This window comes from Hipposideros armiger, unplaced genomic scaffold (genome assembly GCF_001890085.2).
Source record: "Hipposideros armiger isolate ML-2016 unplaced genomic scaffold, ASM189008v1 scaffold_25, whole genome shotgun sequence".
Classification (NCBI taxonomy): Eukaryota; Metazoa; Chordata; class Mammalia; order Chiroptera; family Hipposideridae; genus Hipposideros; species Hipposideros armiger.
In genome coordinates this window covers 1,647,956-1,664,764 of record NW_017731375.1, presented here as the reverse complement: position 1 = coordinate 1,664,764, position 16,809 = coordinate 1,647,956, and the positions used below count along the sequence as shown (strand labels likewise).

General features: G+C 42.6%; 1 protein-coding gene across 1 annotated transcript in view; it reads right to left on the bottom strand.

The window, feature by feature from the left end:
• The window catches only part of LOC109379368 (teneurin-2-like), a 1,023,129-nt gene that overhangs the window by 727,193 nt on the left and 279,127 nt on the right, over positions 1-16,809 (bottom strand). Inside the window, exon 3 of the mRNA XM_019635930.1 lies at positions 12,080-12,379. Coding sequence (XP_019491475.1) covers positions 12,080-12,305 — 226 coding nt within the window. The 5' untranslated portion in view covers positions 12,306-12,379. The remainder of the gene's footprint in view (positions 1-12,079; positions 12,380-16,809) is intronic.

Genomic DNA, 16,809 nt, shown 5'->3' with positions numbered 1-16,809 from the left:
ATTTGGGAAGTGAGTCAAAGGAGTAGGTTGAGGGATTGGGCAAAAAAACAGGACAAGATGGAGAGCTAACACAAGGATGAGTTACAGAGTTCAACACTGCTGTGCGTACCTAGTGGTGATGGTGCTAGAGCCTTCCAAGGAGCCTTAGGCTGTGCTTCTCAGGATGAAGCGAAGAGCGTTTAGCATCAGCTGCACATCTATTGGCCTCGGAACCCATTGGTCAAAGGAGCCCCACAGCTGCTGATTCTGGGACTCTTATGCTCCATTGTTCTTTCTCATCCTCAAGGGCATTTCACCTTCTCATCAGAAAATTCTAGGGCAGGAGATGAGGCCAGGATATTGTGCAGAGTCTCCTTTAACTGCTCTACAGTGGTCATTCTAGCAACATTTAAAAATCTGAGACTTTTGGGGCCAGCCGAGTGGCGCGATGGTTAAGAGCTGGCTTGGGACGCCAGAGGGCCCTGGTTCGGATCCCACATATGAGGGCCAGTGACACTGCGCTCCACAGCTAAGATGCTGAACAACAGCTCAACTTGGAGCTGGGCTGCCGTGGGTCGCCGGTGACGGTGTGGGCTGCAGCCCATGTGGCAGTGGGTTGCAGTGGGCTGCCGTGTGTGGCCAGCAGCCAGCATGAGCGGCCAGCTGCCGCAGTGAGCGGCCGTCCAGAAGCCGGCGACTGATCTGCCTCGCCAGAGAAGAGCGCAATGATGGTGCCAACTTGGGCCAGTGAAGCAAGTCCTCCACAACTAGACTGAAGAACAAAACGACAGCAACTTGTCTGTTCCCTTTCCCCCAATTTCCCAGCACTGTTCCCATCCCCCTAATTCCCCAATAAAAAATCTTAAAAAAAAATAAAAAAAAATAAAAAATAAAAAAATAAAAATCTGAGACTTTTATGGAAAGAAAAAGTCAGATTTTTTTCAATTTTCTTGAGGAGTTGGATGACTTAGCAACACTAGACCTGGATTTCCCACTGGCACCAAGTTGCCAGAGCTGAGCCATGCTGCCTGGATATACGCGATCCAAATCAAGACGGCCTCCAGCATGACACACACTGGAAACCCAGCCTGCCTCCTGCCTTTATCTCACCTTCCTTCCCCTGTGGGTTTTGGACCTGGTTCCCTTACTTGAACCATTCCTATGCTTAATAAAGATCCACATTGAAAAGCACGTAGGGACCCACTCCATGTTAACACTAACTTTCCTCAGTGGCTTCCCCTTTCAACATAAATGGACCTGACTGTGTTTTTTTCGATGGAGGGAAGGTTTGAACTCATCATTACCGCTTTGATGTTGAAGATGTCGGATCGATTTGACATAATTAATTGATGATGTGCTACATTCCAAGTCAGGTGCACAAATTAAATCTCACTTTTATGTCTAACAGAATGTAAGATGAGAATCAGGGGTGCTAGAAGAATCAGTCCTCTTGCTTCTTCTGACTCAGAACAAAGAGGTGGACCCTGGCAGCCAGGACCCCTGGTGCCTAATTCCCAGGCAGATGGTGGCTCGTTATTGCTTTGGAAACACTCTGTAGTGAGCTCCTGGCTACATGGGATTTATTAAGCAAAACCCTCTAAGAATTAGGAGGCTCTATTAAATCTAGAATTATGGGTTTCTGAGTGGAATGTGAGATTCCAAGACACTAAGCTAAGTGTAAGACTCTGTAAGCTCGAGAAGCTATCAGTTACTAAAGAAATGCTTATATTCTGTAGAGTGTGTCCTGTTACACTCAATCCTGTTGCATGTTTTATTTATATAAAAATAGTTTTAAAGATACTGAAGCCTGGGTCTGACTCCCCAGAGATTCCGATTTCATCAGTCTCAGGCTCAAGGCTTGGGTAAGGGGACTTTTCAAAACTTCTCAGAAGAGGCTAATGAGCTGCCACTGGTCCAGAGACAAACATGGCAGGTGGCCACGCTCACTGCCCCCTCGCTGCTCAGCTAGGGCAACTCAGCCCCTTGTGCAGCCTCCCTGCTGTTCATTCTCCTGGTTTGTGAAGCACACAGTGTTAAGTGGGTCACCTCCAGGCGGGCTTTTTGCAACACATACAAACAGGGGTCAGAGAATGCACACTCACTAAATTGTCACTGTGAACTAAGGAGGGTTTGACCCCAAGCCTCCCAGGGCAATAGGGGTTTTTTGAAAAGTTATGGGGTCACCTGGCTTGGCATCATTTTCAGAGGGATTTGTTTGGGCGATGGGTATTTACTCTGCAGTTGACTGGGTTCTTTTCTTGTTTGAGGACATTAAAGCAATATCCCTCCCTTCTATCAATGCTCCAGCTGCAGCAAATAGATCTATAGAAACAAATTTAATCCACTGGAATTACTCTCTAAATAAATTCCACATTTTGGCTCCAAGTGCTACAAATAAATTCAGTGCTTTAATTCCCCATACGTGGAGCGGACCTTAACTGTACAAGGACAGGCTGGCAAGCATGCATTATGCAGCCAAGGTGGCAGTGGACGTGAGGGAATTCAAAAGGAAACGTGCCAAACTATTTTTAAAATAAAACGCATCCCGCTGGGACAGCAACTGCCCGATGCCTACTATTCATAAATCAGGGTGAACAAAGAGAAGTTTCACGTTTCGTGGCTGTGGCCAAAGAAAGGGACCTGGAAAAGGCAGGAGGATAACAGGTCCGGCTGAGAGGACAACGGAGCCCATCTGACTGTTCTGGGCTTTATTTCTCATTCCCCCAAAAGAGCTTTCTATCCTGGAGACAAGGGATTACACATACTGCTCCAAGTAACTTCAGTAAAATATTATAAATATTATAAAAGGCTGTTGGATATTATTACATAATGCGATGGTGCACTTATTTTTAATATGTTTGGGCGCTCTCAGTATTTGTTCTGATCGCTCCCAGCAAAGATTTCTTGCTAAAGTTGGTCTGACTTGAGGCTGAGGGGAAAGGAAAGCAGTCAGTGCAGGAGGAATACTGAGTGGCTTGGGGGTGCAATGGACTTTGGCTGCAGCCGGGAGAGAGGGAGAGGGAGAGAGAGAGAGAGAAGGAGAGAGGGAGAGAGGGGGAGAGGGAAAGAGAGAGAGAAGGAGAGAAGGAGAGAGGGGGAGGGAGTGAGAGAGGGAAGGAATGAGGGAGGGAGGGAGGGAGAGAGGGAGAGAGGGAGAGAGGGAGAGAGGGAGGGAGAGAGGGAGAACTAGCTTGGGAGATATGCATGGCAATTAAAGTGCTCCAGAAGTGAACAGGAATTCACTTCGGGTATACACTGGCCCCACTCTCTTCATAGGTCCCTAGGGATGCTTCTGGAATTGCTAGAGCTGAAAATTAAATTATAAACCTAAAACATGACACTGACAATGTGATGTCTCCTTTGATAATATCGGTGTGAAGCTTCATCAGTGCGGAGGGCAGCCCCCCTCCTGGGCCCAGACGGTGAGCCATGGTGAGACAGATACTGGCAACGTTTCCATGTCTCACAGTGAAGGTTTTGTTTTGTTTTTGTTTTTTAAGTTTGCAGTCAGAATCATATCGTGTCACCGATCACATTGCACCCATAGCACATAGTAGGTCCCTGCAGAGGCACAGTTGTTTTAGGTGGCACCAGCGTAGAAAAGCTGATAGTATTACCAGATCGTCAATACTCAGAAAAAAGAAACGTCAGTGCAATCCAATACGTGAGTGTCAGAGTATGTTGCAAAACACTCATGCGAGTCGGCATTTCACCATGTGGGATTTGATATCACACTGGACAGACACCCACCACACATATTCCAAGTAGTCTTCTTCTGAGCCCTGCTTTAAATTCCTCTCATTAGAACTGGGTACAAGCCACTAAGAAGCCATTGTCTTGTTGCCTCCATGAGTCAGAGCACAGAATTGCAGAGGACCTTGTTTATCTCCCTATTCACAGGAGTCAGGGATTCGTGTGCTGTGTAAGCTGAGTCACTCGTGAAGAGGATAATAACAACCCATTAAGGAGCACTGGAATTCAGAGGACCCACGGTGAGGTAGCCCATAGGCTACACCTTGTGGGATACAGATTTGGAATAGGCAGATAGGTATTCTACAGGGAAACAATGAACACAGGAAGGTCTGTGCTATTTTTGCAACTGCAACAGCCTTCAGGGGCTTGATGTATACAATAGATGACTGATTAGAATGACTGGAATAAGACAAAAGGAGACCTGGGGTTGTGGCAAATTGAAATGTGAATTGACTGGTCACAGGCACTCTATTCAACATTTCTAAAGCAATCTATAGGCCAAACAATACACCTCGAGGACTCAAGGATGGCCTGTGTGCATTAGCTTGGTGACCACTGACTTAGGAAACAAAAAGAAAGCCAACTCTGAGTAGTGGACTGGGACATACAACTAACATTGTTTGATTTATTGACGCTTTGAATACAAAGTCAAGGTTGGACTGGCTGAGTGAACCCTGTAAAGGAAAGTGAGATTTTTCCCCACACTCTTTGAAGGATTTTCTTCCTTTTCCTGTTCATTGATTACGTGTGTTCTCAGGTGAGCTCCTTATTTCTTTTCTTTGCACATTTTTCCTGGGTGATCATATCAATTCCCATGAAATCATTAGGTGTCAACTCCTAAATCTCTACTCAGCTCATGCCTCTCTCCAGAATTCCAGAGCTGCACATTCAGCTATTAGATAGCTAAACACACATGGCCTAAAGGCACCTCAAATTCAACAGGCCTACAGTTAACCACCTATCTTAACCCGCAAACCAGCTCATCCTGTGTTTCCAACCCTGGTGACTGGCACTGACATTTAGTCAGTTTCCATAACGAGAAACATCAATAATATCCTTGACTCCCCTTCTCTCTCTCTCTCTCCCTTTGCTTCTGCCACCAGTTGCCAGAAAGTACTAATTCCACCTTCTATACATCCTCAGCTTTTCTAACCAATATATCAATTGGCAGGAGTAAACTACACACTCACTTGTACACACACACACACACACACACACACACACACACACACACACACCCCTCTCTCCCATGGGTCCCTGTTTATTTAGCCAATGATAGAAAATGAACAAGGTATCATAGTCACACAGACAAGCAGTGGATGAAACAATATTTTTTCCTATATTTTCCTTGCCCCGGATCCCTAGGAGGCATTCTGTTGCTGGTGCATAGGCAGGAATCTAACAAGGTTGAGAAAAAAATGCAAATTCCTGTAACAACACTACATTTTTATATTCAGGTTTATGTCACCATTCCAGGAGAACTTGACCTAATCATCTCTGTATTTCCATTTAAGAGGCTATTTATAAGCATTGACCTCTCCTGGCTCCTTAAGGAAATTCAGCATCAGAAAGGCAACATTCTCTTTGCAGGAAAAGAAAGCAGACCATGCACAAGAGTCCCAGTGCAGTATATGTACCTCCCCTTTTTCAGTGTCCTAAAATGTCAACAACTTTGGTGTTCAACAATGCTTCTCAGACCATCTCCACTCTCCCAGTTCAGGCTACCAGGCTCCCTTGCGTAGATGAAATACAACCTCCTAACTCGTCTCAAAGACCATCTTATCTCCCTGTAACATATTCTATAAACAGAAGCCAGCTCCAGCTCCCTGAAATACGGGGTACATGGCCAGCTAAGTCAGAGTGAGGCATCACCATGTGTCCATGCCAGGACTATCTGAATCTTCCTTGGGAATGTTCTACTGAAGACTGGGGAAAAAAACCAAACTCTTCCCAATGATGTTACCAAGAGAAGAGGCTATGAGAGTGGAGTTATCAAAAGACATCTTCACACAGGTCTCTTTGAAGAGTAAAGCCAAGTAAAGAGAATGCGGCCTCAGAGATGATACGTGTGAGGTCCGATGTATTGCTAGATTCTCCACTGATAATGACAAAACATCTTATGTTTGCATAAGTTCATTTCAGTTCGGATATTATCTTACTTTCGCTCATAACTGAAAGAGTCTTGGGAAACAGAAACAGTGAATGCCGAAGTTAAAAGAACACGATTGATGTAAGGGAAGTGCCATGGAGAAGAAAGCGTCAAGGACAAAGGGTAAAATTCTGGAGAATCACCACCAGAAAAGAGCAGAACAAGGAAGACAATTCGAGGAAAGTTAGATCCAAAGTTGAAATTACAGAATTACAGAACATGAAGGATAACAACGGGGCAGACATGAAGATGGTTACCCAGTGGCCACAGTTATTGAGAACTACAGATATAATCGTAGAAGGGCAGTGACTATCAGTCATGAAAATCCAGGTAAGGTGGACTAAATGACATAGACCCCAAAAGATGACATACAGGGTGATGAGAATGGATTAATTTTCACCCAGAGATTATATGGATAATCCTTCTGTTAACTAAACCCATTCTAAAATTTACGTTTATTTACATGCCATAAAATACACATCTCTAAAAAAACTGTTTGCATCCAATGACCCCACCTTAGAGCATTTTTCCTTTTTTTTTTTTTAACTTGTAAACTTGTCTGACTAGAATTCCATTATGGTGGTTGGTGTGAGCTGACAGCTGTTAGAAGGTATCTTTCAGTCCTTTCTAAAAATAGGGAAATAATTTGTGAGTTATGTTCATCTTTGGGAACAAAAGGTAAGGTGCGTAGGGTGTCAACCGCACTCTACAAACAACTGGAAGAGTAATTCTGGGTTTGAAGATGTCAGAATTTTGCAAGTCACAGGAAACAAATCCAAGGGGAAAAAATAGGGAAAAAAAATCCTGTTGCACACAATATTCTGAAGGTTGGAGAGCAGATGATCACCACTCTTTCTGGCAATAGGATTAAAATGACAATAATGATCATTATAACCACTAGCATTTACTCAGCACTTATTAAAAGAAAGACAATGTCCATAACATGACAAATACATATTCATTAGAAATGATCCCAATAACTATCTTGGGGAGAACTTTCACAGATGGAGAAAATGAGACTTAGAAAGTCTATATTCTAGAACGTGATCAAGGTTGCTCTGATAGAACATATTAGTATTAGGATCGTAACTAACACAATTTAACTTTGGGCCTGCCTTCTTAACTACACTCCTATATGCCTCTTATATGCAAAGCAGCATAGATTCAAGTTAGCCTGCAAGAAGATGACAAATCATATCACACTGAAAGAGGGTAGAGTCTCCTTTTCTAAAGATTTTTTTTATCTTTTAAAGCAACAACACAACCAAAGATTAAGAAGCACCACGCTATTCTCAGATGAGTTCTGAACAGAAGACCTGCCTGGAGGTAGAAGAATAAATCGAAAGCAATCTTCTCAAGGTACTTTTCAGCTTTCCAAATACTGACCAAACAAACTTTTGAACTTTGCTAAAATCTAAAAGGGGTCCTTTGCAAGCAAATTAAAGATTGGCATTTTCAAAACAGAACCTTTCTAACTGTTGCTTTGGGTGCCATGAATAAATAACTATTTCAGGGCAATGGTAACAGACAGAAATGCTCACAAGTTTTGAAAGCATGTCAACAATTATTATATGTCATTAATTGAACCGGTACAGGTAACACTAGAACTCATTAGGGGTACATGAGTTTTCAGGTCATTGACGCGGGTTAAATGTATGCCATGTCAAATGACACAGAGCAAAAAATAACTCAAATTATTTTAAAGATCACAGGAGTGAGCATTGGTTTATGAAACACCAAAACCAAACCTAGCCAAAATGGACATGTGTGTGTGTGTGTGTGTGTGTGTGTGTGTGTGTGTGTGTGTGTTAGTGTGTGATTATGTATTTTTATAGCGCATCAAAGGGTTAGTGAACGTGATTTCTGTGCTAGAACTGATTCAGAGGACTGATGCAATCATACTTTCAAAAAATCCAATCTGCCCCCAAGTCTTCCTTCAACCTTGACCCAAGCAGCCAGCCTGAGGTGCAGAGAAAGAATTCAATCTTGGCCCCTCTCGAGAGACCTGCACTACTAACTGGAAAGGGGGTGCTTTTTGAGGCATGAGAAGCCTGGCTGAACTCTCTGGCCCACTGGGCCCTGGCTGGCTCAGGAGCCAGTCAGTTCTGCTTACCTGAGCAATATCATTTAGATAGCAACTCCTTTCATGGCTAGCGTTCCAGGTCGAGAGGTTGTGCAGAAAGGCGATGAGTGTAGGGGAGGGCAGAGAATCAGTGCTGACAGCCTGGCACACATCTGGACAGTAGAAACTTTTTCCTACAGTGGTGGGTAGTGGAGGGGGATGCAGGGAGGGGCACTGCCAGGGAGCCTGGACCAGCAGAAATGGAAGAAAATGGGTGAGGGAAGGAACACAGAACAATGGGGCTGGCGGTAGGGTTCACTGTATGTTCAATAGATATGAGGGGCTGCCGTTCCTATCTTATTAAGAAAGGTTTCTGGGTGAGGACTCCTAAAAGAAATTATAACTTGAACTTCACACTCCCTCCCTAGCCTTTAACTGAGGCTTTAGTGGCGTGTGTTTCTGTTTCTTTATTTATGTATTGGGGGATCAAGCAGTGGTTTAAAACACAGCTCTTGAATCCAACCCCCTGATCTGAAATCTGTCTCCACTTCATAAATGTGTGACCGTGGATGATTTATCTCATCTCTCCATGCCTCAGTTTCCTAATCCATGAAAACGGGAATGATAATAGTACCCACCTTACAACATTGTTTTGGATTCTAGCTGAGTTAAAACAAGCCGAATGCTCAGACTGGCATCTGACGGGTAGAAAGCGCATACTAAATGTGAGAGGCTGTTCCTTTATTATTAGTGTTGCTTTTCAATACAGCTGAACACCGTGCACCAACTCATCCTGGTGAAGCACAGAATGCATATCAGAGTCCCAGGCACACAAATGTGCAGAAGTAGAGTTCAAGTCTAACTTTAGGCTCCTGAGAAACAGCAGGATGCCTTGTATATCACACTGCTCTACACCCTAACATCAGGGTCCTCAAACCAGCTTACACAGCTTGCCTGGGAACTTGGCCGGCCTGCCTTACACAGTGGCATCTATTTCACAGGTAGGATTGGGATTGGGTCTGATTACAGATCAGACCACTGGTCATTTTTGTCAGGTGCATTAACTCTCCGACCAGTAGGACGCTATTTATTGCAGGATTATTCATTTACTAATTACCCCAATGGCCACAGACTGTAAGGTCAGCCATTGTCTCTCTTCAAACCAGGAAGACCCAGCATAATCGAGGCCAGATAGATAATTTGCATCGTCTGGACTTAAAAGAGGAAGCCCCCAATAAAAGAAGGCGGAGGAGGATTCTGTGTTGAAAGCAAACAAAGAAGGCATAATTTGACAGGAGCCTCTGTAAGCTTCTCAGGGGAGCACCTGGCCCCTCTCTCCTGCTGGAACCTGGCAGCTTCTCACAAGTGATAGTTGCAGCCAGCCAGCTGGGGAAACTGGACAAGGTCTGACCCCGGCCCCACATCACTTCACTGGCTGGCAACTCTTTTCCACTCCGAGCATCTGGAGAGTCATCCAACTGTGTTTGCCAAACTTGCTTGTATGTGAGAAGCGTGTTTGTTTTATAATCAGTGTCTTGGGTTTTAAATAAAAATACCACAGGAGATGATCACACAACAATCCCTGCTACGGTGCCTCTAGGCTAGTAAGTACTGAGATGATCCTGCGCTTTGATTTCATGAATAAGAAAATAAAACGGGAAATGCATGACATTTAAAAAAAAATGACTGTTATTACCGAGTGTAAAATTTATTTTAACCCTCTCTGTAGTAGCTGAGTTTCATGTTGAATGTGCCGCTGCCAGATTGTATCTCCTGTTCCCCCTGTCCTTAAATATGTACTTATTTACTTCCTGCGGAGTTCAATTTTAGAACCCATCATAGTAGATCCACTCAGACACTGACTACATTTTCATGCATAAATTCATAGACGTCTACGGAAGGAATTGCACTTGCATATGCAAATACTTGCCAGTGCCTTTTCATTTTTACTTTTGGCCTGCACAGTTTTTAATTCATGCAAACACATTATACAAACAAATATGGGCTCAATAACAACATGCGGCATGTGCGAATTGTTAATTGCAAAGCTATGAGTTTGATATGGCCAAGCAACTTCCATTATTATCAATGGAGGGGAACAAGATTGAACAGGAACAAGAAAGGTATGTTTGAAAATAAAATCCCAAGCATGTGGTTCCATTTTATGTAAATATTAATGAGGGGAAAGGTGACAGGCCAATCCACAATTCAACAATAATCTGGGATCTCCAGTTCAGTGAACAAGGACCCAGACGCCAGGATGCACCTTTAATGAGACTTAGGGAGAAGAGGCTACGTTTTGGCGCAGAATCACAAGACACAAAATGCATGCAGCAACAACTGTAAATGAAACCAAAAATACAGCAGAAAATGAAAGGCTTTCAACCATGTTGAACGTGCATCACCTTTCAAAATACTGGAGTTCTTGTATGAGGGATGTTCTTAGAAATAACAAAAAGATGTCAGCGTTTTTCATACTGGAAACTTAAGCACTCCCTTAATTAATTAAGCAGTGATTCTTCATATATATGTATATATGTGTGTGTGTGTGTATATATATATATATATATATATATATATATATATATATATATATATATATATTTCCCCCCCCCCAATTCCCACTACACGCACTTTGGGGTCAGGTGGTAAAACACTCGTTGAAGTCAGTCACAGATCAAAGGCATTTGATACAGAGCAATTTGCAAGCAACCCTCCCCCTGTTTGAAACGTGTTTCATTTACATGAACGTAACTCTGAAAATAAGAGTGAAGATTAAATAAAAATTGCATCTTGCAAGGGTCCACAACTGCAATAGAAACATAATTTTAACTGTTTCTCAGCTGATTTTTTTATAATATTGTGTTAAATGTAAAAGCTGGAGCCAAGCTACATTGAGAGCACATAAAAATGTTTTTATAACAGCCGCTGGATTATAGATTTTACATATATATAGAGTGTGTTTTCTAAGAAAATTAAAATAATAATAATACCTAAAGTAACTTAAAGAATCTCAGAATCCAGGAATGGAATTCCAAGCTGCTCGCCACTGAATGTGTGTGACCCTCCTTAGAAACCTGATCCCCAATGGTATTTGGAGGCCAGGTCTTTGGCGTGAGTACGTCATCAGGGTGGAGTTTTCATAATTGAGTTTAGTGTCTTTTTAAAGAGGCCTCAGCCCGCTCCCCACCCTCTTCAGCTATGTGAGGACACTCTGGAAAGGAATCTGTCTATGAACCAGAAAGAGGGCTCTCACCAGACACCAAATCAGAACCCTCATCGTGGAATTCCCAGCTTCTAAAATGTAGGAAATGAATTTCTGTTGTTTATAATCCACCAGTTTACGATATCCTGTTATAGCAGCCTGAAAGGACTAAGACACAAGCTAAGGTATCTCATTAGGAATTAAATTAGTTGCAACATTTACTGGAACAAGAAATAAAGAATCAGTGATGTAACAACCTGGCAGACAGGGTCTTGACCCTTGACGCTGGCAGAGTAACCTTTCCCAGTTCGTCCACTGTATTTTTTTGTGCATTCACTTCTAATTTTGCTAAAGCAAAATTTTTCGCACACAGCAAGGCTGGTACACAGAATGCAAGACGTGGACCTAGTAAGTCGATGAGCTATACCACTTCTCAGCACAGTCCTGCTTTCGTCTACATGTCCACACGTGGACAGCAACCCCTAAAAGGTGATAATGCAATTCCAAATGGATACTGGACATGAGGAGAATGCCAACTGTTAGTATTTGGGAGAAAACAAACTTTCCTCCCCAAAGAAATAAAATAACTATAATTCAAGAGGAATACCCCTTAGAGAGCCAAAGGTCTCCCCTATGCTGCATGTGTCGAAACCCACCATGGTGGGCCTCCAAAAGCAACCACCAAACAGTCAAAGAATATCATGTCCAGGACTAAAGAAGCCCTTCTGTAATACCCACAGGAGTTTGACATGGGTGCATATAAGGACTGTGGTCTCCAATTAAACTGTAATCGAACACTAGATGGCGCTCTAATGGAACACTGGATGGCGCTCTGTTGTGCACCCAGTTTTCTCCAACCTCAGTCATCAACCACCAACAGCAATGCAAGTCAAGAACATAAGGCAGCGGCAGGGAGGGCTGCTCCACATACCTTGTCTTGGAAACTCATCTGACTCCCGGTGAACAAGCTCTGTGACTCGGTTTCCATAGTGCATCCTGCTGTCGTGGTCATAGGCCTTCAGCGTCTCGCTGGAGCTGTAGGACTTCTGCGTGGGCACGCGGCAGTCTTCACTGTCCAGGGACGAGCTGGTGTAGCGGCACTCTTTGCCACACCGCCCCCTGGTGAGGGAGCGGTGTCGCCGGTCCTTTACATCCATTATTCCAGGTCAGGCGGGACACTGATGATTTCAGAAAAGTCAGGCTTGAGTTTTGGCTCTTGTCACTTGACCACCTAGAAACATCGAAGGAAACAAACAAGACGGTGATTAAAAGAAACGCTGCCTTCTGTTCTGACTCACGTTTGACTCAGATAAAAACATAAAAAGGCAAAATTGGTCAGCGCCGCATTATCTGTTTTGCAAATGCTTAATGTACACTTAAACAATCAGCCGACGTAGAAGGGCTCGATGCAGTAAATTAATTTTCTTGCTGTTTAATTTAATAGATTTGGGGGAAAACGTAATAGCAAAATAACTCATCTTTTGATTTTCTATATGCGCACAGATGACATGATATCTGTCACTCTAATGCAAGATCTTACTATGAAGCCGTTCAAAGCAAAACTGATTTTATCCTTATTTAATTATATCCTCTTTTTGCTATAGCAGAATTGGGAAAAACAAATATAAAAAATAAATAAAAATAAATGTGTATGAGGCACAAATTTATGCTGCTGATGCTTTGCAATGGTACCAAGTGAATTCGACTAACATAAAATTGCCTGTCTGAGTCTGGAGAATAATACTATAAGGCATTCTTGACATGCAAACGCACTAACTCCAATTTCTTTAAGAATCCTTCAGCAAACTCCTAGTTGGTTTTTTTCCCTTTGCAGATCTGTGCTTTGGACACACCTGGTCACTGCTTTTCCCTAGTCATCTATCAACAGGAGATCTTGCTGACAAGAGATCTAACTGGGATTGCCAACCTAAGCCCGCCCATAATGTCCCCTCTATTGATGAGGTATCCATCGCAAAAAAGGAAAACGGTAAGAACACTGAATGCAACAGGAAAGCTGATAGAAAGGAACCTCTCTAACATACGAACTGGCAACCACGGAGCCCCACAGTCTGTCACTTGACACCCTGGGCCTGGAAGCATGTGCCAGATATCACTCAGAAAACACAAGCCTTCTGCCTAGCAAATACAACAAAAATGCTTCGACGTCTCCGAGTGCCAAATGATGGGCTCCGATTGATTTCACTGGCCATGCAAAATAGCATGGACCACGGGGCCAAGGCCTGGACAGAATGGGCAAATAAGGATTTTAATTAAAATGGAAAATATAACTGAGAGCCAGGATAATCATTTTTCTCCAATCTACTGTTGTTCTCTGAGTCCTCAGTGTGTCGGGAAATACTTGGGGACCAGATCTGCAGCTCCGGGCCCCTCTGCTCTTCTCTGGTTATTTACCACCCTGCAGTGGGACGCCTATGTCTACCCAAGGGCTAGCCTATCTTCACATGGTGTGGATGGCAGCTGCCCGGAGCCTGCAGAAGCCAAGTTATCCCTCTCTCGTCTTTTCACACCAAGAGGTGCTTCTGGATCTCAGCAACCCTCCTAATTTATATTATTTGTCCACTTTATCAAATACTGCCTGTAATAGACAATTGTTTGGCAATTGGCAATGAAAAGGGTACACGTGCTATGAACACCAAGCACAGTCGTGCTGCTGCCACAGTCACTAAGAAAACAGCTAACGCTTAGTTTCCTAGAGGCTGCAGTTCCTGACTCAGGACGTTGAGAAGTCCCTTTGAGAATCACCGGTCAAGACCCCAGGGCCTGCTTGGAGGAAGCCAACAGTCAATGTTGTCATATAAGTTTTTGCTGTGCAGAATGGATTCAACTGCCATAACATTAATGCAATTTCTGAATGCTGGAAACCCTCTCCCTTCATTTCCCACATGTCATCTCAACATTTTAGAGTCCATGTTCCAGGCTGGTTAGAGCATGGCTATTGAAGCCTTGATTGGATGCCAATATTCCGATAGTTGCACCTAGCCAGAACCCTTGTAAAATTACTCCTGGCCTTTCAGTCTCAGCTTCCCAATCAGTGAAAATGGAAAATAATAGTATCTACTTCATAGTTTTTCTTTCTTTTTTCGTTTTTTTTTAATTGAAACAGATATCGTGATAAAGCTCCCAATATGCTATCTAACACATGGTAGTGACTCCATAATAAGTAATTTTTATTTTTTTCCTTCTCTGAAGGATTAAACTTTTTTTTTCCCCTTAGCTTAGTAGTTACAGACTTACATTAGACAGAAGGTGGAGATGATAATAGTATAAATCCCTGAAAAATCAAAGTTCTAATTATTAAACTCAGTGCTTAGACCATTCACTGACAAAGGAAGACCCTCAGCACTTCCTAGGGGTATACAAGACTGTGTAGCAACACTGAGGAGTCACAAGCAGCTTTTTAGGGAATCGAGTGTTTCTAGTGGATTTGATCATTTTGCTCTCTCTTGCTTCACTCTTAAGTTTTTTCAGTGTTCCTGACTCATGAAATCCTATCTCCTCTAATTTGCATCATGCTTTGGAAAGCAGGCTGACTTTCGATGTGTGTGAATATGTGATTTTATTTTACTTTTTAAAATCATGCTCTGATTTAAAGGCTTATTTTTAAAGCCTGAAGGCTTATTATCTATTTATAAAGTACAAGAAATTTTGTGTTTGGACGTTTTGATGTCTAATTTGGTTGCCCAGTGATCTTTTCCTGCTAAACTCCTCTTTCTGGGCTATGCCCTTGAGAGTTTAAGTTTGTCAGCAATGTCATCTTCACACAAATGATAGAAATTTTTATGTAATGAGGTGAAAATGACAAATCTTAGGGAAAGCTAATTTCCTAGGAAACTGAGCAGAGTACATAGACTGTTAGCCTATAGACAGTTTGCATTCAGCCTGCCTGTTATTTAATTGTTTTCTATATTAAAAAAAAAAGACAAACAAGGAAATTTTATATTACAATCTGGGTCTCTAGCTTATCATTAAAAATTGAGCAGTTTAGAAATTTCTGCTCCCAGAAATATGGAATAAACATGCTTTCACCTATTCCTCCCTATAAGTTCAGCTTGAAAACCTTGGGCATCATATATAAAACAAACATTAAAATGTTCGGAAAGGTAGAAAGAAGAGGCCAATGAACTATGGCCCTCAGGGCCCAAGGAACAATACTGTGTGGTGAGTTCCTGAGATTGTTGGGGTTTTTTTTGCCCTATATATCCCAGACTTGGAGATAAAGATACTGGCAACCCAGAAACATCAATAGGCACAGACAACAAAAGCTCCAACAAAAGTTGGCTCCTTCTAGCCAAAGAATAATGAAAGGAGCAGCCAAACAAGAGAGAACACTTTTGAGAGTAACCGCATCATTCTATGCAAACTATTACACATGGAAAAGACTAGAGCCTCACCCCTGTCTCCATCAGTAAAAGCCTAGTGGGGAGCCTAGACTTTCATGCTGCTGAGGAAGCAACAAGGGCCTCCCGCCCCAAACGCAGTGGTTTCAGAGAAGGCTAAGAAGAAAGCCAGGACTTTCATCCCTTTCAGGAGTTAATGGGACCACTCCCTACTCATAGGGAGCCTGGCCTTTCACCCCACTGGTGGTAAGAAAGTGGTCCTCTCGTTCTCTGCAGGGGTGATGTTGGAGGAGGCTTAGCAGAGAGTCAGCACTTTCACTATCTCCCAGTGGTTACAGTCCTTCTGCGCCTTGTTAGCAGTTGTTGGTGTCAGGAGATGACACGTGTGAAGGAATAATGAGGTCTTGCTCTCTGCACCACCCAGGGAGGTGTGAGTGGAGATCTACTGAGGAGCCACAAATCCCAGCCCATCCCCAAACTCCTAACAGGGAGCTCCCTACACTTTGGTGTTAACACAGAATGAGTGGGGACCCTGGACTTCTTTTCCAACCTACCAATCATGAGATGGGACCTCTCTTCTCTTGACAGGGCAGTGTCAGAGGAAACCAGCTAGACTAGAAGCTTTAAGTAAGATCCGGAATCTTATAATACTCAAAATGTCTAGTTTTCAATTTAAAAAAGTTACCTGTCCTACAAACAACTAGGAAGACCTCACCTCAAACTGAATGAAAAGAGGCAATCAATAGATACAAACACTGAGATAACAAAGATTTTAGTGTTATTTGAAATAGATTTTTAAAAATAGCCATAAAAATGCGTCAGTGGGAAATCATGGATGCAACCAAAACAAATGAACAAGTAGAAAGTCTCATCAAATAAAAATAAGTCTCATCAAAAATGAGCAGAAGATATAAAGACTTCAATGAAAACTTTAGCACTAAAAACCTACATAACCTAAATAACAAAAAATAAATTATCTAAAGAAAAAAAAATTGAACAGCATGTTAGGGACATACAGAATGATAACGAAAGACCTAATGTTTATGTCATCAGAGTCCCAGAAGGAATGTAGGAAGACAGGGGATGAGAAAGTGCTAAATACATCCAAACTTGCAAAAGACATAAAGCAACACATTGAAAGAGGTGAGTAAATCCCAAACAGGATAAACCCAAATGCGTCCATATTAAGACATATCAATGTCAAACTTCTGAAAGGTCTGCAAAGCAGTGAGATAAATGACGCCATGTAGAAGAAAACAATTTGAATGAAAGATTCTCATCAGGAACCATGGAGGCCAGAAGG